Below are 24,429 nucleotides of genomic sequence, written 5' to 3'. Positions count from 1 at the left end.
TTTATATACAATTTGTTTTGAAAATTGTGTTTAATAAGTGTTTAGTTGACATATGCTAGCTTTAAAAAGAAGAATATGCTAAGTAGAGTTAAGATTATTTGGAGTTCCTCTAACAATTTCCACCTTCATCCCTTCACCAATTCCTGTCTGAGTATATACAGTCTCAGGTGATTTACATGTGATCATACACAGAAAGTCAGCATAACAGCTTAAAACTTGCTGGATGTACCTTGGCTATTGTGGGATCCACTGGAAATGGATCACTTGTGATTCCTCTAACTGTACAGAGAGCTTTACCACCTGTTTGCTAGCTAAGAGCTTTCCTATCTATATTCTGCTTACTGCTACTACCTTTGCATTCCTTCTCCCTGTGGTCTTCTATTTTTTCTCCTGTTTTGCGACCAATCCTTTAGATCTTTAGCTTGCAAGTATGATGTCTTCGCTGTTAAACTGATGCTGATTAGGTGCGGGGCAGGAATGAAAAACATGTAAACTGTCTCTTGTGCCTAATACTCTTGGCCTGTTGCTACCTGGCTCTGTTAATGAATAGCAGCAAAGAAATCCCCAAGGATAATAGCAGCGAAGGATAGAAAAAAATATCTGGTACTAAAGAATTAATAGAATCAACTTTACTTCCTGTAGTTATTCCAAAGCTGTCATTTATTTACTTATTTTCTCAATTTAACTCTTACAAGACATCAAGGATCGTAAGTATCAGAAAAACCTACCTTAGGAGGAAAAAAATAAGGAAATAAATTTTGTGGTTAAAGCTCTACAGCTCTACCCCAGCACCCCACAAGTCAAAATATTTAATGCAAATTTAGGTTATCAAGTCTAGCTTGGACCTTCCCAAGTAATTTATATGTTGTCTTAAATTATTTCTGAATTAATTCTAATTCATTTAGAGTTTTCAGCTTCCTATGATCTTACATGTTTATCCTTCCTGTTTAATTTTCAAGGATTTAAATTATTTAGATAATTTTAAATTTTCAATTGAACTCACTATTCAAACATAATCTTTTCAATGTCTTGCAAATAATTGCCTTAAGATTAATATTATATTTTTGTGTGGTTTTAACTCCAAAGCAGACAACAGGCGCTTAACAGGCTTTCCCCTCCTTCTTTGCAGGGCCACCTTCTGCTCCCAGGAATGTGATTTTTAACATTAACGAAACAGCTCTCATGTTGGAATGGAGCCCCCCAAGTGATACGGGAGGAAGAAAAGACCTCACTTACAGTGTCATCTGTAAGAAATGCGGGTCGGATGCCAGCCAGTGTGAGATATGTGGGGGAGGCATCCGCTTCATCCCCAGGCACACAGGTCTCATCAACTCCTCCGTGACGGTGCTGGACTTTGTGTCACATGTCAACTACACCTTCGAAATAGAGGCCACGAATGGCGTCTCGGAGCTGAGTTTCTCCCCCAAGCAGTTCACAGCTATCACAGTTACCACGGACCAAGATGGTAAGTCTCACCACCACGCATCTGTTACTGTGCCCCTGTCATTCATGCACTTTTTATGGGTATCATTTTGCTTCTTGGAAGTCCGGGTCAGCGAGTTAGGATGCTTTGCAGATTGTTGTGCATTTTTATGTGTGAGGACTTTCAGTTTCTGCTGATGAGGTCACTGAATGCTTTTGTCAGTTGGCCCTTGACCCCGTAACACAGGGTACAAAACCACATCTTTGCTTAACGTGTCTTCCTGTTTAAATGAAATGCGTGCTTTAACACAGCCTGAGCCTACCAGTGGTTTGTCACAACTGGAGTCCATGTCAGATGTTCTTCCAAGTCTTCCCTTACAATTTCAGTTTTGAAAGACTAAAGCACCACGTTACCCACCAATTCCACAGTTTAAAGGTGAAATGAAAGTGAATTCATTTCCTTTAGTATTAATGTTTCGTAGTACTAATACAGCATGATTTACTGTAAGATATTTCAGCATCTGTATGAGCCATTTCCTCAGGTGAGATATCGTAATGGATTTTTTGTTCCTTTAATTGTCCACTTCATGTTATCGTTTCTGAGATTCCCCCCCACACACCATTTCAGTTCAGATTCATGTTCAGGGCAGTCCTTTATGAGAAACATGGGTAACGAAAAGAGCTCTGTAGTTTATTTCTGCACATTTTTCCTCTTCCATCTGTAGAAATACTTACTATGCCAGCAAAAAGCATCATAGGTTACCAACAAAACAATCTGTATAGCAGTGTTATCTTCTGGCTTGTGCTACTGTAGATCAGAAGGTTATTTCAAAATTATCCCTTGCTGACTTTTGTTCCAGAAATGTTTTTCACCTACTGTGCGGTGACATTGCAACTGTAGCCGAAGTGTTTAATGTAGGACATGAGCTGAACTGGCAAAACTAGGCTTTTGAGTACCAAACCTTTGGTCATATAAAAGTATTTAGTAGAAGTGCTAATGTTCAGGAGGATCCTGTTATGTTCCACTTGTGGGAAGGCCCTGGGTTTTTTCATCGATTAGCCTAGCAAAAATCTGCTTACCTGTGTATCTGGGACAAGTAGTTTTGTTGATGAGTAAGTAATAACTTATTCGCCTTTGGGCATGCCAAAATTAACAGCTTGCTGTGATGATGATGATAATGACAATGATGGTAATTCTAATAATATTCTTGAAAATGGTTTGGGAAAACCATGAAAACTGCTCACTTATCCTTAATGCGATGATGCTAACGGAACAGATGATTATATAAGATACTTAATGATATGTTTCTTGCAATGAGAATAGTCTTAAGCTCTCAGGCTATGCATCACATTGTGAACTTGTATCTCACTATTCCTTTCTCATCAGAGGAAAAACATGGTGCCAGAATCTACCGCTTTGTATACTTACTTTCAGATGTTTTGTTACATGGTACAAAATGCAAGTCAGTAAGCCTGCACAAGTGGAGGTCACCAGAGAGATGGTTTATTTTTGAACTGGCCAACAGCTGTCTGAACACACCTTGTGAATTGTATTTAAGTGGTGGGCTTTTAAAAAATAATACATCTTTTGCTGATGTCTGTTACTGGTTTAAGGATATAGATTTTCAGCGCAGTTTACTCAAAACAGGGAAAAGACCAATGTTTTGATAATTTGTGACACACTGGCAGTAAAGTCTAGAGTGTAGGCTGCTTGCACTATAATAATTCTTACATTGCTAAAAATTCTATTGGAAGGGCTTGAGAGAATTTAAGACCAGATTTTCAGAATATCAGTATGTTTATTTGGATATAAAAAGACAGCTTTGCAGGGGGAAGCATTGTAATAAATGAGATAGAGGCATCTATAAAATGTAGTTATAAAGATAAAATATTTTTGTAGGCTTAGAAACTGTGTCATTGCATAAAATCATAAAAATGGTAACTATATATTTAGAAGAAAAAGAGAGAAAGATAGTGTCATATGAAATAGTCTTTGGAAGAAAATTAATGGGGTTTTGGTTGATGGAAATTGAGAAGACAATAAACATTTTTTGTGATTTTCTTTTAGTCATGAATAAGAAGTGGTAGTATGGAGACTGACCTGAGAAAACAAAGCTGTAGAACTAAAGCTTCAGACCATTGCGGAGATTTTATTAATGTTTATAAATCACACTGAAGTTCTCTGAGAAAAGTATTTATGACTTATTTTTTTTAATTTTATTGGCAGCCAGCTATTAGTAAACAACTTACAGTATTTTTCATGCCATATTTACCAAAAATACTAAATAATCGCCTTTATATTGCAAATATTTTTCACCTGTACCACTAAAAAGCAAACTCATGGTTGCAATATTTCCTTCTAATCATAGTTATCCTGAAATGGACACTACTTATTGCTTGATGTTGAAATATCATACACATGTTCATATAAACCAAAGATCCAAGATGACAGGCATGAAGTGACAACAAATCAAAAATGTCTTAGTGTGAGCAGGTATTACAGTACCAAAAATCCACATTTAAAACAATGTTTTCCTTTTGATGTGGCTAATTTGAAAAATCCAGATCTATAATAATTTATACCTAGACAATTTATTTATACTATGTTCATATTTTCTTTTTATTTGAATCTTTTCATACATACTGTTTTAATATTTTTTTATACACATTACATGCTGATAGATCTCTGTATAAATTCTTTTCTTCAATTACTCTACCTTTTTAAGAATATGGAACAATATCTTTAGCTATTCTAAATCCAAACCATTCTTGTTAGGTACAATAATTTACAGTAGCTGAGGAGCTAGCATTTTATTTTCTTTGAGCATATTGGATTTACTTCCCCCTAGTGGCCCCTTCTTTTTGACAGTTTATGTGGAATTAACAGATAGTTCTTTAAACATGTAAAATTGTTAGTTTGTTCTTCAGTGTTTTTTTGTGGTTTTTTTTTTTTTCTCTCTTTTTGGAGAAGATACTACTGTTGGTATTTTGCTGACCAGATTAATGTAGTGAATAGTACCATGGGCATCCACAGAAACTGCGGAGTTGTATTCTACACCAGTTAGTGAGCAGAGAGTCTTGAGAGCATCAGAAGGAGAATAGTTGCTTACAGGAGAAGTGAACTAATTCGAAAGTGATTAAGGCTCATCTCTAGGAGTTATACTACAACTAATATTAAAATCTTAACTCTCTCTACATGTGATCACCATCATCAGCAAGATTAAGTACAACACTGAGGTCTAACAATGGCAGGAAGCAAACTAAAGGAAAGTAACACTTATTTTGAAAAGGTTTTGCAAACCACTTTGCAATTTGATGACAAAAGCATTACTAGATCTGATCAAATACTGAAAAAAACTTACTGACATTAATGTAAGCTATATAAAATCAATTTGTTAGCATTCATGACTTGTTTAGTTATTAATTTTGTACAAATATTCATAAATTCAATAGCCTTTTTTTCTGGGTTTCATAAGGAAACAAAGTTTATTCAGTCACATTGTCAGGCACCCTGAAGAGCTGTGAACCCGACTCCAGTTTGATAACAAAGGAAAAGACTTCCCAGATACTCCGTTCTCTCAACAGAAGCATGAAAAATAGCCTTGAGGTCACTTACGCTCGTCAAGCTGCTGGTTGGGTCTACAAGTTAAAAACCAAGGTTCAGCTGTGTTAGGCTTGTATACTGGACTTGAGAGGCCTGCTGACCGACCACTTAGCTTGTATATCCGCTAGTCAGTTAAGAAAGTACACGTATAGTTGCTGTGTGACCACAGTATGTGCTGCCTTGTCCAGCAAATGTGGCAAAGATGGGGTAGGGATTTGCTGGAAAACTTAGATGTTGTGATGGAGAGGTGAGGGAAGGTCAGGTATAAGCCACTCTTGTATTGTGTGTTTTTTTTTGTTGTTGTTGTTTTTTTCCCTAAATATTTTGAGATATCAAAATAATCCATACTTTAAATTCAGATAAATGGACAGATAAACAGAATGAGATTCTGCTCAGTAAAGCACTTAAGGAAAGTCCTTGTTCAAGGAAGAACATTAGCTCGAATTAAGTGCTTTCCCAAATCACTGCCAAAGTAATTTGTGAACTGAAGGGTAAAACATTTTCAAAAAAAAGCCTCATCAGGAATGTTTAGTAATGCTGTTGTTCTGCAAAGTGCTACGATGCCTTTTCTTTGTGGGGACGATAAAGTTTTATACTGCAGTGAGTATGCTGAGTATGAAGTAATTGTACTCAGTCGACTTTAAATCATTGTGTAAAAAGGCAGCTGAATTGTAATTTATGTTTGCCTTATGACTAATGGGAGGAAGAGACACCTCACTACATAACTTTCTTGGAGTCTGCATTGCCTAAAGAAAACTCAGAAATACTTGAGGTTTTCATGCATAATTTATGTAGTAAATAATGAATAATTAAGCAAAGCAGAACTTAAAACAATAGTTTCTATTTCCAAATAATAACGAACATATACATGCACTCAGTGAACATTCACATGTTCTGTTACCTGAGTACAGAGGGCTTTTTTAACATTACATGGTGGTAGAGTGGAGTTGTGAGACATGCCCTGAGTGTGTGAATATATATGTATAAACAGATTGTGGCCTGCTCCACTCCAGTCCCCCATTTTCAACTGTGTGACCAAGGAGTCTCTGACTGAGTAGTTTCCTCCATGTCCGATCTGCATCTTCACCTCATCGTGTTTCTCCTGTGGGATTCTGCACCCGAAGTCCCCAGCTCACCTTTTTTTCTGTCAGCCCCACAGGCAGCGACCTCCCCTAAAACCACAGGCCAGACATGGGACGTTTCATGGGCATCATTCCTTTCATGGGTTTCTTCCACCTTGGCAGGAAGTTAATGCTATAGAGAAGAGCTCCTTCTGCCATCGCAACCCAGAAATCTCATTTTATCCCTCCTCAGTCCTGCAGTTCATGAGTGACTCTGGTCTACCAGCATTGAAGACCTGCTACCGGTGGACAAACTGTCATGAGAGACTCTGTCTGGGCACACACCCTATCACTGTGCTGAAGACCGGTCTTGTTTTGCAGCGTCTGTCTAGTGCAGACAGTCTGCGCCTAGCTGAGGTATTAGGGCAGACTCTGAAACTGCAAATCTGGCAGGGTTCCTTTGTCATTTTATCTTATATCCATTGGCAGATATATTGTAGGTGATAAGATGTTTCCTAACCTGGTGGTAAAATCTTGCAGGTTTCTGAAAACAGATTGCCTTTCATCTAATTCATGTTTCCAGATAAGTTATGGCCAATTCATTGCTCGTGGTATACGTAGTTCTTCAGATGCATTTGTACCCTGGTGCGGATGAGCTGTAGCAACAGCAGCCTCTTTTCACTCCCTTAGAGCTGTGGGAACTGAGGAGTGCATGGAAGGATTTCAGTGCCTCTTCCAGGAGTAAACATTCCCGCATCGTCACGCATTAATACCATGTATCATGATGTTAACAATGCAGACAGCACAAGTTGGTAAGAGCCTCATCCAACTGTAAACATAGCATCTCGGAAGCATTTACTTCTACCAGGACAGTTTTCAGGATCAATCCCTCTGGGTGATCACAGCATAGTTTCAGGACACTTGTTGGGGTGGGAGGGGAGGGCCTCGTTCACTAATTCTGAATTGCATGGTAGCATCTGACTTTCACCCTAATCAAAAATCAACCTCCCTTTTTTTCCCCTAAGCCTCAAGCCTCTATAGATGCAAATGTCCTTTGTAACTTTAAAGTCAAGAACATTTATCTTCTTATACTGGCATGACAAAACCCTTTAAAGCATCTTCCAAACTATTTATGTTAATGGTTTCTAAATCTAAAGGAACAGCTATTTGTAATAACCGATTGTCAAAATGGAATAGCAGGTCACGTAAAAGCCTGTTATGAAACAGTCACAAAACAGCCTCCAGCAGACATTACCAGAGCTCAAGCCACATGATTTGATTAAATAAGAAATATCATGAAGTTTTCATAGATGACAATAAATGAGAAATTTTTGGCATTTGTGGACCTGATACCTTCAGCTGCATCGATACTTTCACCAAACCATGTACTGTTATCAAAACAGTGCAGAACACTGCTGCCAGTGCTATTCATGTGAAAAATTTGAAGAAAAATATTAACACAGTGGTTACTGGCTAAAGATAGTCTGTGAAGGCCCATACTGAGTAGCGCATGAAGATAGTAAGAGAGATTACTAATAAATAAAAAAAAGTTTAAGATATGCAGTCCCTATTTTAAGACACATCTGAATAATGCTCTTTTCCAATTACATGTTCAATTTTAAAAAGATTTTCAGCATTATGCAGTGAATATTCATGCTCGTCTGTGAAACTATATGTATATATATTCATATTTATCTCAGTGTATGTATACATTAAGCATTTAAAGTTGGAAAGAAAACCACAAGGAAAAAATGCTAAGTCTTCATTCTCAGACTTTTTCAACTCAGATGCTGTTGAACACTCTTCAGGTCAACCCAAAGATTCTGGAGCTCCCATTATAAGAAACACAGACCTGTTAGAACAAGTCCAGAGGAGGGCCATGAGGATGCTCAGAGGGTTGGAGCAGCTCTCCTATGGGGACAGGCTGAGAAAGATGGGGTTGTTCAGCCCGGGGAAGAGAAGACTCCAGCAGTGGCCTTCCGGTACTTAAAGGGGGCCTACAGGAAAGCTGGAGACGGACTCTTTGTCCAGGAGTATAGTGATAGGACAAGGGATGACAGTTTAAAAATAAAAGAGGGTAGATTTAGATTAGGCATTCATTATGAAGAAATTCTTCACTCAGAGGGTGGTGAGGCACTGGAACAGGCTGCCCAGAGAAGCTGGAGGTGTTCAAGGCCAAGCTGGATGGGGCTTTGGGCAACCTGGTCTGGTGGGAGATGTCCCTGCCCATGACAGGGGGGGTGGAACTGGATAATATTTAAGGTCTTTTTCAACCCATACCATTCTATGATTCTGTGAATGAAATGCAAAGTTTTAAGGAAAGATCTTTGTGCAGCATGGTTGTTACCCACAGATTTTCATCTGCTGGCGTCTGTTAGACTTTTTGCTGATGATTCTTTGATTGCTGAAATATGTCTGATGCCTACACAATAATCATAGGTGAAAAATTACTTCTAAATAATCTTGATTTGTATCCTGAAGATATTTTAAATATTTATAAATTTTCTTTACCAAATGTGGCCTCTTTCTGCTAGCAGATATTGATGTTCAGCCATATCTTTAATGCAGCAAAAGTCAACCTGATTCCATTTACTTTCGTTTCTCATTCACCGGTATTATCCATTGAGCTAGTCAGACTTCACATAGCTTTAAGATATTTTTTCTTTAAGTTATGCAGTATGAGGAGACAAAGTGAAAGTCTGGCTTGGAGGAGTAGGGGAAAGAGGTTAATCAATACCACGAAGTATTTTTCCCATAATCTGCTTGTCAGTGTGGTCTTTTGGCTTTTATAATAGTTTCTTTCATTGCATAGCACAGTACTATTTATAACCATTGGTAATTTGTCTATGACATGCATTTTTTCAGCAAGTTTCTGTTTTCAGTTGCTGTCATTAGAATACCACATACAATTTCTGCAACAACTGTGTATTTAATACCAATATTTTCTCTCAATTTGTGAAAAGTACCTTTGTGGAGAATACTGTAAAATAATGGTTACACATAAATTGGTAGGCGTGTAGCACTGGATGAGAAATATGCCTTTATTTTGTTTGGTCCTTTTATTGTCAGCAGCTGCTGAGGACACTCAGCACATTCCATGATCAAGGATGAGATGTTTATTCATCAACTTGGGAGATTTTAAACAGAATTTTCAACTAAGCTTATTGGTGCTATCTGCACTCCACTCAGTTAAGAGCCCTCTTAGGATAATCAAGCACATTTCAGTTAGCTGGAACCTCTTGCCATGAATGAGTTAGAAGAATCATTATTGAGTATTATAGTCAGGGTAGGGTACAAGAGATTTCGGATATAAACTGGTGCCTTAAGTAATTAGAAACCTCTGCCACAGATGTTAATTGACCGACTTACGAAATTCTTCAGCGTTATATTAGGAACCTTCTGTTTTCAAAGTTTACCTAAACATTTCTGAAAGCTATTTCATTAAAAAAACCTCTGATGTTCCCAGTATATGACAAGTGACATGAAGACTTCTGTTGCTTTCTTGGCAAGAGAAGTGATTTTGGTCAAGGGTAGTAAAGGAAGACATTCATCATGGCTAGTCTATCTGAAACAAATTGTGTTTGTAGATGTCATGACTTTGACACAAACCTTTAGGGAGCACGAAGGACATGGTAAATTACAAACCAATTCTGCTGATGTTTGCTATGGGGTCTTTAAAGCAATTATGTTGGTAGCAGGTTGCTCCAATTCATTTGCTTCTTAAAATGTAGTTTCTTCATTACACTCAACAACCCTTCTCCTTCCACTTCTGTGACTCTTCCATATGCATTTGCCTTAGGCTCACAGTTTGGAAATAGTTTTCATTTATATACAATAATGGCATTAAATTGTGCACATTGGAATAAGGTTGAGAGCAGACTCAAAATTATGTAGTTTCTAAAGCTTCAGAAGTCTATTTATTTTCCAGTTCTGTTAGCTTGCAGATAATGTCTCTAATAACATACTTTTACCTTTTCCTGCTCAAATCAATGAGAGACATCTGTTTGCTATCTTCATATTCAGATAAATATGTTACATACTTAAATGTTTTATCACCGTTGTAAAATTTATAGTGGATCTCCACTGAAAAAATAACATAAAAAATAAAGTTTGCTCCTCTGAAAAGATTATAGTAGCCAGGATATGCACATTTAATATTTAGTGTAGAAATTTATATTGCCTTTCACTATCCTGTCATAAGTCAGACTTCATGTTTCAGTCAGAATCCTAGTCTGAAAGAGACGAGGAGGGAGGGTGAAAACCAGTGTCAAGATTGGTCGGTGGATTAGTAAGCAGGAAACAAAAGAAGGGAAAAAAAGACACTCTTAATCTCTTAAATCTTATTTCCATCTAGCATGCAATCTCATGCAATCATGTAATGGTTCCCATTGAGAAGTGGGTTTTGCATATTAAATACACATATTTTTCTTTATCCTCTCTTTTAGACTTCCCCAAAAAACTTCTTATAAGCAGAAATATTGCCAGATATTCAAGATGTGGCTACAGATTCTAGAGCGGATTTTTCCAATAATACAGTTTCACACTTCATTGGTCCTCTGGAGTGAGTGCAACTAATTCTGTGATGGACTAGCTATTTAGAGTGTTTTGTCTCTGTTGTTTTCACTTACTAAAGTGACCTGGAAGTTAGCAAAAATTGTATCAGATAAAAGTGCTTGAGCTTGTTGTCTGCGTGTAAAGTCATTATGATAGCCAAAAGGAGAAGGAAGGTGATATGCGTGAGCATTCCCAAGGAATACATGAATAAAAGGAAGAAGCATGTGGATGAAATAATTTAGAATTTTAAAAATAAATAAATAAATAAATAAAATGAAATATATTTAAGAAGGAATGTCTTCAGCAATCTAGACCAATTTGTTCATGGTTTCTTTCTTGAAATAACAATGTCATTTTGTACACTGAACTACTCAGTATTTGAAAATTCTAAACCAAATACAAGAAATTATGTAACTGCAAAATTAGTTCTAATGTCCCAAAGCTGTTTCACTAGAAGTCAGGTACAGATGTCCCATTGACTGAAATGGAAGGGACATCTGGCTCAGCTAATGTTTTCATGAATGCTTGTTTTCTACTCTACTCTTGCTTAATTCTTTTGCCTTCATCCACAGCACTCAGATAACTAGGCACAACTTTTCTGCTGAAATAACAACATTTCCCTAAGAATTCCTCTGGTATTAATTAAATCCCATTCTCCGGTAAATTAAGGTATATTTGCAAGAATTATTTTTGTGCTCATTCTGTTTGAATATAAAGTAATATTTTTTAAGCCTGTCCGTATCACTTTAAATAACACATTCAGTGGCTTTTAAATCATGTGCTTGATCCATATTTGTATTGAAGGGTTTAGAAATTAATGTGCATTATCTAAGTGATTCATAAATTTTAACTTGTTATGCATTGCAAACAGCTGATATATGATCCTGTAAGTTACTAACAAGTTCTTCAGCCAGTTTCCAACACTGTATTTTACAGTTTAAAAATAAATGATCATTTGATTGTATTCACTCAAGTCAGTCTGGAAAACAAATTGTATGATTCCAGCAACTGGTTCACACACACACACACACACATATATATAATATTAAACTATAGGCTTCATTTTTCAAAATTAGATTGTTCTCCTAAAATTATTTAGCACTTCCTTTTTTTCTATAATTGAGAATTAGCGAGGACTGAAAAAAAAATTTACAGGGTATGGTAATAGTGTAATGGGATTCAGGAAATTCTGTCTATAGTTCAAGGATGATGGACTACGGTCTATCAACAATAGAAAAGATATGAGATTGCCACTTTCCTGTCAAACTAGAAATGTCATTCACTAATTAGACTTGAGGTGACTTGCTGATATGTCAATGCCAATTGTTCATAAATATGATTTATTCTCATAAAAGGAAAATATTTTAATTGATAGTTACCATCCCTCTTTGCTAATTTACAGAAAATATTGATTTCAATTTATAAATAATGCAAGTTGACTAGAATCTTTGGAGAGAAGAAATAGAGAAAATCACATTTTCCTAATGTAAGAAATACTATTTGTCTTGAAAATGCTTGCTTGTATTTGGCAGTGAATTTTGCATGGTCAAGGAAGCAAGCTGACAGCATGGAAGATTAAAGTCTGTACCTTTTCAGAGAACATGTGTGACTGTGGAGCTGTATTAACTTAGTGCACTGGTATATTTTTTTTGGTGCCAGCTGGTTAAAAGAGGAGCGTAGCTTTATCTACACGTCTCCCTGACCTGTTCCTGTATTAATCATGTTCAGTGGTGCCAGTTTCAGTGGGAACTTTTGGTACATAAAACAGACTGTAATACTAAAAAACTATAATCTCAGATGAACAAAGTTTTTGGGGGGAGATTTTTGAACCTAAATTTCACTGTGAATAGTCTCTCATGTTACAGCCCAGAGGAGCTGCTGCAAAAGGAATTAAGCTGTGTCCTGAAACCTCCACCCCTTGGCAGATACAGCTCCTGTATCCCATTTAGCCACCTGCACCTCCACTATTAAGGTATTAACATGATATTGTAATGCCTTCACACCATATTCCAAAGTATGTATCAGTGCAATTCTGTGAAGGTTCAGGGACATACAGCAGGGCATCGTTATCTATTTTACGAGTTATCTATCACATTTGCTTCATTATCTTCACCTCTAAAACTCTAGCTTTTCTCCTACGATCATTAATCTATGGCACGGCTGGTTCATAAAGATAGCCTGACGTTTTTAGGTAAGCACCCATGGTGTTAGCTGCAATACTGGGTGGTGAACAATTCCATAAGGCAGATTTCTGCATGGAAAATAAATTCAGATCTTGTTTTTCCATGTTCATATATACAGTTGCATTCTGGATAAACTCTCCAGATAACCTTTACATTCTTATAAACATAATAAATCTAAGCTCTTTTAAACACCAGTGGGAATAAAATATTCTTCATTTTTCTATTTTCCATTTTAATATGATGGTTATAATGTCAGACATTGAAAATACAGTTTTCTTGTGTAGTTTTAGGGAGAATAAGACTGTAACATCTTAAAAAATAATTTGAGTGGGTGGAATGAGCAAATCAGTATTCTTCAGTCTCAGTTGATGGAGGATTAAAAATAATTAAAATCTCAATCTGGAATTTATTCTATAATTGAATATAACGTAAAGGGTAAAAATACATCATATTTGCTATATATAGATTTATTTCTATATAAATATACATTATGCAAAACTGTCAGTATATGTATAAATAGCGTGCAAATAATGATTCACCACTGATTTATTAGTCTATCTAGTATAAAATATATGATGGTATGTTAAGATCTTTCTGTTTGATAAGAAAATTTTACTTTGTTGAAATATTTTAATTTTTTTTTTAATATCTTTACCAGATTGATACATGAGTTACATTTCCACATAGCACTAAAATTACATTTCCATTAAAACTGTCCAAAACTTCCAAAAACGTGTTTAGATGCAATGCAATCTATTCCCTACTGTCTACATTATTCTGTATTTAAACTGTCTTCCCATATTTCTGCTTAAGTCTTTGCTTTGACAGGTAACATTTTAAGTACCTGATGTGCGTATAATCTATTTCCTGAGTAGAGTATTGTGAATTAAGTAGTGATATGGCCAACAGTGAAAAGCTGTTATGTCAGATTACAAAATAAAGTCCTTACCCACAAGAAGTGGGATTCCTGTTACACAGCTCCTGATACACACTGTGGGTATTCCACCAAGTGGGAAAGTACTCACAGAGTAAGGACAGGGTGTGCATGTTTTCTGCAGGACTGACAGGTGAGTGGCTGCTTTTCGCAGGAGCTCAAGTCTCATCAAGCACCTCAGTGAAAGCAAAGCACTGAGAGATGCAGTTCACTGAGCACTTTTGAGAATGCTGCCCCATCACTGAGATGCTTAATGGAAACTGACTTGTTTTATAAACCAAGCCATTAGTACCGTCTCAATCGATAAAATGCACTGCAAGTGTTACATTTATTTCAGAAGGATAGGGGTCACATATTATCTCCTACACCGATAGAAGTGTGGAGTAACTGTGAAAGCAAATGGTTTAAACACAGTGTGCCATTTAAGCACTTCTGATCTCTGATATAAGGTGGAACACCTGAAACTGCAAGCTTAGTACACTTAGCCTTACTACTCTAGGTGGCCAGTGTAATGACCAACCAGCTTTTTCTGTTTCCTAAAGAATTAAAAAAAATCTGCTTATAGATTTTTTTTATTATTTTTTGTACTACTTCTGTTTTGCTCCTTTTTTTCTTTTTTTTTTTTCTTTGATATTTCTGCTTATCTATTGAGTTTGTTTAAATACCTTTGCAATAATCAATGTTGTATTGGCTGTACTCTTTGGACTTTAAAGCGTGAAGAGATCCCACTATTCTGAGTTAAAGCAATGTGAAATAGTCCTTGTAGCAACTGCAATATTTGCAACACAAAATAATAGTATCATAGATTTATTGGCAGTAATACAAATACTCCAGATTTTAATCAAGGAGATTGTATTACTTATGGTGACTTTCACGGCCATTTTTATGCAACATCATGTATTCATTTCTTTGAGAAATTATTTTTAAGTAGCTATAAAACATCAAATATTAAATATACATACCTAAGTTACTACTGATATCTTCATTTTAAAAAATTAAGGTTCCAAGGTCACTGGAAAGTTTCTCAAGTAACTTTAATTAAGAATCATGTTTTATGTTTTACTATGCTGTCTTTAATTATGTAAATCTCCTACACTTTCTTGGTCAAGCCTCTGTGATAACAGGTCAGTGTTATTCCACATCACCTTCATCTGTCCTTTGTCCCTTTTGTCCCGTGTTTACCACAATTTTCCAAAGCTTAACCTCGATGTGCCTTTTTCGCTGTTGTAGGTTTTCTGCTGCATTCATAGTCTCTAGTGTATGGTTGTTTTTATGTGCATTGCAAGCATTACACCAGTGATCCTTGAAGGCAAGTAGGTAGAATTTCTCACATTTTAGAAGGTAGAGCATAAGACTTGGCACATAAAACCATGTATGGTATAACCATCCGTGAGGCTAGTATGGCTCCGCTGAGATGCAGATGTCCTGTTTTTCAGGCTTAGGAGAACTTGGAGCTTCCTGTAGCCTTCACTGGCAGTTGAACGTACTCAGCATTTGTACAAGCCAAGTATACAAAAATGACGGAAAAAAAAAATGCTTAGAGCTAGCCCAGTAATAGTGAATACTTAAACATTTTGTTGTTTTATTTTGAAAATTAATCATTTTTTATGAGGAAAGAACTTTATTTTATTTTAGTTTTGGTCACTCCTGTAATGAGTACTGCTTTGCTTCCTTTTTTTCTTTTCTTGAAGTATATTTCCTGTATGGGAAATTTGGCTACAAAGCACAGCATGCTACTTTAATGAATGAAAATTTGGGAAGGTAAGCAACTCAAAGTAGCAGAGTAGGAGCTGATAATCCTGTAAATTCAAGGAACTATAGCAAGTCTGTTGAAAGAGAGAATTGTCCTCAAATCATCCTTGGCTTTTTCACAGCTAAGATGTGGAAAAAACTTCAGTGTTTAAATGACACTAATGATCTCAAAACAAAAATATATGGAAGTAACAAAAGGTTGTTGAAGATTTTAAACCCTGTAAAAACTGTAACAGTCCCTTTTTGGATGGAAAAATATGATTGAGGAAAGGCTGATTTGAATAAGTAAAACAAAACAAAAGAAATGAAAACATCCTCCTGAAATACCCAAGTGTGGTCTTGTTAAACATTCTTAAATGACTTCTTAGGTTCCACTAACCAAGATGGTTCCCTGAAAGGGTTTTTCTTACTCTGTCATACATAGTATGGAAAAATATATGGACTCCTGCTTATCTCCTTCTCTATGTATTTTTCTTGCATGCGCATGCCAACATTATACACAGACACATTAATATAGACTTTCTTTCATGAAATGAATGGGTTTATTTTATTAAACATATTAACAAATAATAATAGTAGTATAAAATATGTATCAATTTATCTTTTTCAAGGGGTGTTAAAGAACTCTAGATTATCTGCTAATTGTGAGATATTGCACCAAATAATCCAGATTATTCACCCCCATAGAAGTCTAGAAATATAACTGACATTTATTTCAATGATAATAGGTTTAATGCTGTTCTTCAATTTACAAATTTCTCTTATGTTTCTGCTATTAACTTCTAATAAAGAAATAATACATAACGTCACTAGTCTTAAAAGAGAAAGACATACAGTGGTAACATTCAAACAGTCCATGGACTGCCATTTGGGTATTAGTACATGCTTTTTTAGGTTGATGCATCCACCTTTACTTGCTTTGCTGTATTTTCTGTGAATATATCAGCAGTCCACTTCTGTCAAGCCAGTAGTGGCTTACTACTGCAATATAAAGGTATTCTGAGTATTTAAGTGGAAAAAGAACTGAAAGAACTGTTTGAAACATTAAATACTTTCTGTCAGGCAGCTGGGATTTAACTGGAGCACGCACAGTTATAAAACAGTTTTTCATTGATCTGAGTGGTTAAATTCTTAACTGTAGTTTATTTTCCCTTTGATTTTGAAATCCATAAGTGCCAGTCATAGCTTTAAGAACTAAAATCATTGGCATGGGAGTTTAAATTAAAAGTGATAAATTGAGATTGCTAGTGACCACTACCTCAGCCAAACACAAATGCCATGACTGTAGCTCTAAACATCACTGCATGCTTGATTTTAAATTAAGTGTGACAAATTAGTCAGGAAGTTAATTGCTAGCTTGGAATAAATACAGTGATGCTGATTGGAAAAGGCATCATAAAACAATTTTTTTACTTTGCAGCAATCCCATCTGACATATCAAAAGATAAAGAAACTAATAAAAATTAGTCCGATTGAGAAAGTGGGCATTTGCTGTGGGTGTGTGTATCTGTGGCAATGCCTACGAGTATCTGAAGGTGACTTTCCTTTGAGAACGTGTTTGCCAGCTTAAAAATGTAGGAGCAAATTGAAAGATGCAAGAGACGTTCTTGTACCTAGCTTGTAGGTTGTTGGGAGTTAGGTACATATATCTCTATCACTACTGACTAGATATTAGAGTTGCTGTCAACTGTTTTAGTGGCAGCAAGTGCCAGGATGAACAATTATTCTCTTTAAGAGAGTGTGACCTTAAAGAGCAAGCAGAGCTGTAAATCTTGTGTCTCTTTAAATAGACTCTCATTTATTTTACTCTATGTCCACTATACACAGATATAAAAGTGGACACAACAATATTCAGGAATTTACCGGACAACCATTTCGTTTTTTCTGAAGTTTCAGATTTAATTTTAGTTTCATTATCAGTGGGACTGTTTCTCAACCAATGGGTTATTTGTTCATTCTAGCAACACATTAGTTATTCAGTAGTAGCTTGAAAAGGCCTTGCAAAAAATTATATAAATTGGTGAAATATTTATCCATTTGCTTCAGGTGATAAAAGCATTTTAAAAGAAAATACAGAAGCTGAAGTCAATGCAAATGAGTCTTTACCTCCTAAACCAAAGAAGTTTGTTGAGCATTTAAGTTTCTCAAGCTTCTGTATTGCAGCCCGGCCAATACAACTTAAAATGAATTACTATAGAGCTCTCATTGCAACGGTGAAAGTAGAAAGGACAGAGCACTGAACTGAGCTTTTTTTTATTATTATCAAGCTTGATTTGTCAATCACCATCACGTTCATTACCTTCTTCTGCCTCTAATTTGCCTCGCACCACCCTACCACCCTTACCAGTAGCTGAGGCTGCACACGTTTCACTCACTGGAGTTTCCTTGCTCCAGTCTCCAATGTTGTGTTCAACAGCTCGGTTTTCTTCCCCAGTCGCTGCACTACTTCTGTCTCCTAAAGCGATGATTCACTTCTTACCCCATCTTTTCTATCATCTTTCTTGGCTTTGTTCTTCAGTAGCTCTCTGCTGCCTCTTTTTACTGGTCCCCCATAAACCCTCAGCTGAATCATTTTTTTCATGGCACCAGCTCAGGACACTGCCTGTAATACTCAGTCTTCCAGAGTTACTGCTTTTTGGATGAGTAGAAAATGTTGTACTGAACATTATGAAAGGTTCTGCAAGTTCACTTAGGTGATCCAGCCAAGTACATAGAGCCTTTCATTCCTTTGGCCATGTAGGATATTGGAGGCCCCTGGTCTAATCTGCAGAGGAGTTACTGATGTGCAGGAGTCTGGGAATGTAAAACCTCCTATCATGTGCTTATCTCATTTGGCAATTAATTTATTTTAATCCTGGAAATGCTGAAGAATGTGAAAAGAACAGTTTGTAATCAGTATATCTTGCAGTTTAAAGGTAATTGTCATCTAAATGCATTAGCTTCAGGAGTTTGGTTACCACTGATACTGTTCCTCTTGATACGCCTGAGCAGCTCAATATAAACAACTTTCTGGAAGAAATATATTCTCCTTACATTCTCTGAAGCCATCATAGATTCTGCTGTGGCTTTTTCAGTGAACGTCTGCCTGTTTTTATTTAAAGGCGTGCTTTTTAGCAAGGAGATTTAACTGAGGTGTAAGTTGTATGTTGTTTCTTTTTATGGCTTAACACTGATACCAGAATCACAATATTTTCTTTTGTTGCTGGTGACTGAACGTTCTTGTCAGCTATAAAAAACAAGATGCTGCTTAATAAAATAACTCAATTTATCTCTGGAAACTTTAATTATCTTTGTACTGTCCCCTCAGAAGTATAGGCCTTTAGTTTGAACTTGGTTAATTTAACAAGTTCTAGTTTTCCTTTGTAAGAATTTTTGAGAATTACTTTTTCCCATATAAAAAAAAAGTTTCTGATAAAGGAAAGCAGTAAATAAAGACCTTAAAGTCTTTAAGCAAAGTTAGACCTACCTAATTTCATCCTTTCAATTCTTAGTAGATGCTATCCCTAGTTCTCATAAAAATACCTTTAATTTTTTTGTTCTTTAAGATTTGTAGTATGAGTAGTATAACTTCATTTCCTTTAAATTTGTGCTTGGGGCTGTTTCCAGTATTTCCTACCAATTTGATAGAACAAATGAAAAGAGTTGCTGCAACTAGTTCACAGTTACACCTTTATTGGTAGGTCAGGTTTTATGCATGTATTGATTCTCATGAAAGCTGTAGGAATTTGTCTTTTGGACATCACCTGGTTTGTTTGAAATTAGCTGGTTATATCTGAAGTTGTAAAGAACTAGCAAAAAGGGGACGGATGATGAGCAGACTGTGTGCTCACGTAAAGTGCTTTTGTGGAGGATGAGTTTTGTTTCATTTTAAAAGGCAGTATTTCATCTTACCTTGAGTTATGCTTTTACTTTGCTGAAGACACAAACAATGACAAAACCAGAATGAGTTCATTACATTTTTCTCTTAGGTCAGGCCTGTATTTTTGATGAATAAATACGCACATGGATATACATACATACATAAAATATATAGCACAGAGAGAGAGAAGAGTTAAAAATAAGTTTGACAAAGACATTTCAACTTGCTCTGGCTGTGGTTACTGGCAGCACGTGGCTAATACCTGCCTTTTTCTCCACACCGTGATGAAATGCCATTCCACATCTCCTCTCGGCGCCTTGGCTATTTTAAGACCGGCTTATAAAATAGAGACATTTCTGCAATTTCCACAATGAGCTCTTTGCTCCCCACACTGCTCAGAACCGACATCTCAGAGAATAAGCCATAACCCCTGCTCTCCCTAAGCAGTCCTGCAGAGCAAGAGTAAGAGAAGGAGCCAGAGCCTACAAGGGGGCAGGCAAAGGGCTGAAGGAGACGAGCTCCAGCTCCCATCCCAGCTGCCTGGGCTGGGGCACCCAGGCAGCTTGCCCAGGGGTGCAAGCCACTGGCAGCGCCTTTTCTCTGCATCCTGTCAAGCAAGGCTGATGCCAGCTCTCACTTGCTTCCTAGGCCAGAACAGAGTTGGCATAGATTTTTGTCTCATGCTTGATGGGTATGGAGGAATGGTGAAAGCATTTACAAATCGAGTTTTGCTTTTCAATCACTGTTAAATCAGCATCTCAGGAAAGCCGCCGGATGCCATGCCTCACAGCCATGTAGCTGACAGATCTGTCATGTCATGTCAGACCTCAGGGAGAATGGGAAGGGAGAGACCTTCCCTCGCACAGCCACTCTTCTGGAGAGGATTATGCATCGATCCGGAAGCCAAGATTTCTGCACACCCTCTGACTTTGGTCATACAGAGCCTCGTGATCCTATGCTCTGGGCAGGAAGTATTATTTTACTCTGAAGGTTCCTGAAAAATTCGACAAGGTCATTTCCAAAAGATCTGGCATCTTCAGTGTAACCTTCGGTCTGCCAAAATTAAGATTTCATCCTATAATCGCCCACGACTTAATGTGCAAATGAACTTGGTTTGGACTAACTTAAGTTAATTAGGAATCAGTTAAAATTCAGTTGAGATAAGTCATTTGTAATCTGAAAAAAGAGCTTCTGCATTACACTTGCTCTCCTTTCAGAAAGCCCTAAGTGATTTATGTTAAATCGGGGTACATTTTTCTCTCAGTAAGGGTCTTAGTTTCTGCTCCCATACCCCAGTACGTTCTTATGCTGGTCACCAGTGACAAACAAGGTGAAATCCCACATCCAAATGGGTCCTGAAAACAAGAAGTTCCCAGGGCAGAGCTAATACTTGAGAACACACTTATGCGAATAGGCGAATCTTATCTTTTTGCTATACTGCAGATAAACAGAGAGCTTCATGAAGCAGCACTGGTGAGGCAGTTCCTTTCCCACCACAAAATCTGTGCCTTTGTTAAATTCTGAAGCTTTCTGCATATGCAAGTTATGTGTGAATATGTAAATTAGATTATTAGAGCCAAAAGCTGTGGGCTTGGAAATTATCTTGGCCCATTTTCTGTACTCTAGAGTTACAAAAGAGTCATTTGCTGGGCTTTTTTTTGGAGCTCTGTAAACAACACTGTGAGAACGGATGCAGCCAGGGAAAACAGTGAATGACATCTTCATATTTCTAAATGCAGAGCAGAAATAGAAATACCCCAAACAGGAAAGAGTTGAAGACTTTTTTATTATTATTTTTGGTGTGTACTACAGAGTGGAGATTGTGACAGTTCTGATAATCTTGGCATTTTCATGTTGATTTCTAGACCTGTGGGGTTCGGATAATTTTGAGTAAGCTCTCTAATTGGTGGCTCAATAGCAGAACCCTCTGTAACCATAATGCAGTACATCGATCATTGGTGGTGGCTTTTAATTATTCTTCTTAATGCTATACTAGTGATACTGCTGCTGCTGCTACTGTTCCTTTCAGCATCACCATCCTTCCCGTGATCCTTATGAACATGCAGGTGCTTGAGTTTCTAAAGGAAAATTCTTGGTTGGGGCATGTATTTTCCCACCAGGCTGCAAGGTGCCAACTTTATTATCGATGAAATTCTTCAGTTAAGTCCAGGAATCCAGTTTTCATTTCAAATCGATGTTTTGAAAGAGCATTTTATTGTGATTACTAAATTCTAGTTTTGGAAAGTGTTATGCAGACATTTATGTAATGTTCTGGCTGACCTAATTATCTATATCAGCCCATAATCTTTAAAAGTCTTACAGGAAGGATCACTTCAGAAAGAAAGACCTTTGCCTGCCTGCAAGACAGTTTTGGTTGCTAGAACAGGCTGTTACAGGTTTCCTTCTTCATATGTTCTGCATTAATGCTCATTAGGATTCATTTAATTTTTATTTAAGATTTTAATTGCCTCACCAACAAAAGGACAGAAGAGCAACTGGGGATAAGAAAAATAACCCTCTACAAACCACTACTTTTATAATTCCTCTGAAATACTTTGTTATGTTTTCACAACATGCCCAATATCTCCCAAATGCAAAAGATGTATTTTTTGCTGTAAGAATCTTATGATAAAACAGAATTTCCTATTGGTTTCACTGTCCCAGTTGCAGTATTTACTAGCTTTTCCAGTGCAAACTAAAAATGTATTGTTTTCTGAAAATCTGCTGTGTTTTTTACAAACCAATTTCCCTGGAGTAGTTCTCTTTTGAAGTCCTGGTTATTATTTTCATATACAATACTACCTTCATTAACTGGCAGTTATTTGCTGGGATGCAGTTCGTGTATACCTTGCAAGTACACCTTCAAAGCTCTGAGATGAAACGAGGTACTGAAAGAGTGCTGTGATTCACCGGTGCTGCTGCCCACGTAACTCCCTACATGAAGGTTCAGTCTGCTCCTATTGCTCCTCTAGTGAGGTCCTGCTTGGCAGGCACCCCCTTAACAGTGTCTCGCTGCTTTTGGTTTGCCAGGCTGGCGAGAAGGGCTTCCTTCTGGACATGGAGCTGCAGCTCTTCAGGTCTCCTGTAGACAGTGACCTTATACTTTTGCCAGTGCATTTGGAACTGGGGAAACCAAAATTTGGGTTCATGGGAGAAGGTTTAATATCCTTTTTAAGCAAATACTTTCTAGACCGTTCAGTCTAGATGACAAGTGATAGGATGCAAGGAAACAGCCTCAAGTTACTCCAGAGGACATTGGGACATTGGGACATAGACTGGACATTGGGAAGAATTTCTTCACAGAGAGGGTGGTCAAGTGTGGAAACAGGCTGCCCAGTGAAGTGGTGGAGTCCCCATCCCTGGAGGCGTTCAGGAGTGGGAACATGGCACTAAGGGGTGTGGTTTAGTGATAGGACTTGGTAGGTCAGGTTGGTGGTTGGACCTGATGATCATGAAGGTGTTTTTCAACCAAGATGATTCCATGATTCTATGAATGGTCACACTGTAATTCAGCCAGAGTCCTTAGTGAGACATGTCAAGGATGTACTTAGTTCAGAACTGAAATAATTCAAGAGATATTTGAAACAATAGAGAACAATTCTTGTCCTAAGAGATGGCTTTTGTGCTTTCAGTAAATTGTTGTATGGAGTTGTTGCCTGGAGTCCAATTATTTGATTTTCTGATGAGCTGTGTGTTTCTTGTAATTTGAGGACATATAAAATAATGTGAAGACAACATAGCTTTATTGTAAATGCAAAGTGGTCAGCCGTCTGGCTTGTAAAGCACTACACCTGTGTAGCGTTCATCACTTTCACTGGATTGTATTTAATTAAAGTATTGTGTGCCTAAAGGCAAAAGCATTCAAGTTTGAGGGATGGAATAGAGTGACTAGAGACGTGTACTTCTATTGGCATTTGCAACATAACTAGTCAGAAATCCGCTCTGAAATATGATTGATTCAGACAAGTGTGCTGGTGAGGAAATTTTTGGTGCTTGTATTCTCACTCCTATGTACTAGTTCTGATTTTCCACAAGGAAATGAAGGGTACAATTGATTTTCTTTAAGCTTTGTATGCTTACATATTCTTTTCTAAAGTTTAAAAACAGAGCTATAACAAATCTACATGCCAAAATACCTACTGTGGAAGGTGCAGAGGATTGTGGTCCAAGAAAGGCAGCAAACGGATAAACGGTTGAAAATGCATACGATTTTAGAAGTGGGTAATTATACGAAATAGGAAACTATTGAAGCTTTAAGTACAAAGAAAATAATTTAATTTCGAGGGGGTACAAGTTCAGATTATATCTCACAGCCCAAGCAAACACAGAAAGCCTTCAGAGTTTCTACCTGAGTAAACTACAGCATTTTCATGGTTTTTCATGGTTACCTGGGCTTCACCACTTGTCTGCTGAGCAAAGATGTGTATCTAATTGATTTTTCATTCCACTGGCCAGAATAAATATTGAAAAGATTATTTTAATTGAGTATTAAAAAAATATCTAAAAATACATTTAACTTAAGCATGCAGGTAGGAATCAAAGCTTTCTTCTTTCTTCAAATACAACCAGTTTTTGAACTTCTGAAATTCTCCACCCTTCATGCTAATTGTTTATCTTTCTTGCCTGGCAAAACCACTTAGACAAGATAATTAGGTATTAGACATGATGGAGGGCCTGCTTAATACTCCAGCTTTTGTTAATGACAGGTCTGAGAAGCTCTGTATACTATAGCTAGTGATTTCTGTCAAATGCCAATAATAAGGAGTCAGATTTCTGTCTGATAAATAAATTGCTAAACATATGTGCCATTAAAAAAATAATGTGACATTAGCCATAGCTATACCCTGTCGCGGTTCTGTTCTTTGTTTACAGAGATTTTACATCATTCCCTAATAAAGGGTTCTCATTTTTAGCAATTATAAAACCTTTTAGTGTCAGTCATTAACCAAGCAGAAGATACAAGTTGATTGACTTATAGTAGCTTTTTTTTTCTTCTTTTTAAATACTATAACTGATTGTCAAAGAGTAACTTTGAAAATGTTTTAGAAATGCAGGAAAAC

At 36.9% G+C, this 24,429-nt stretch overlaps 1 protein-coding gene across 14 annotated transcripts in view; it reads left to right on the top strand.

Annotated features, from left to right (window-relative positions):
• EPHA6 (EPH receptor A6) overlaps positions 1-24,429 on the top strand; it is a 575,874-nt gene that overhangs the window by 317,973 nt on the left and 233,472 nt on the right. For all 14 annotated transcript variants that reach the window (XR_014578284.1, XR_014578285.1, XM_083820701.1 and 11 more), the window contains one exon: positions 1,130-1,465. Coding sequence is in view for 12 of the 14 variants with exons in the window: in XM_083820701.1 (XP_083676827.1) it covers positions 1,130-1,465 (336 nt within the window). In the remaining 2 variants the exon portion in view is untranslated. The remainder of the gene's footprint in view (positions 1-1,129; positions 1,466-24,429) is intronic.

The sequence above is a fragment of the Anser anser genome, assembly GCF_964211835.1.
Source record: "Anser anser genome assembly, chromosome: 1".
NCBI classification, from domain to species: domain Eukaryota; kingdom Metazoa; phylum Chordata; class Aves; order Anseriformes; family Anatidae; genus Anser; species Anser anser.
The sequence above is the reverse complement of the archived record's forward strand: the minus strand, read 5'-3'. Positions and strand labels throughout refer to the sequence as shown.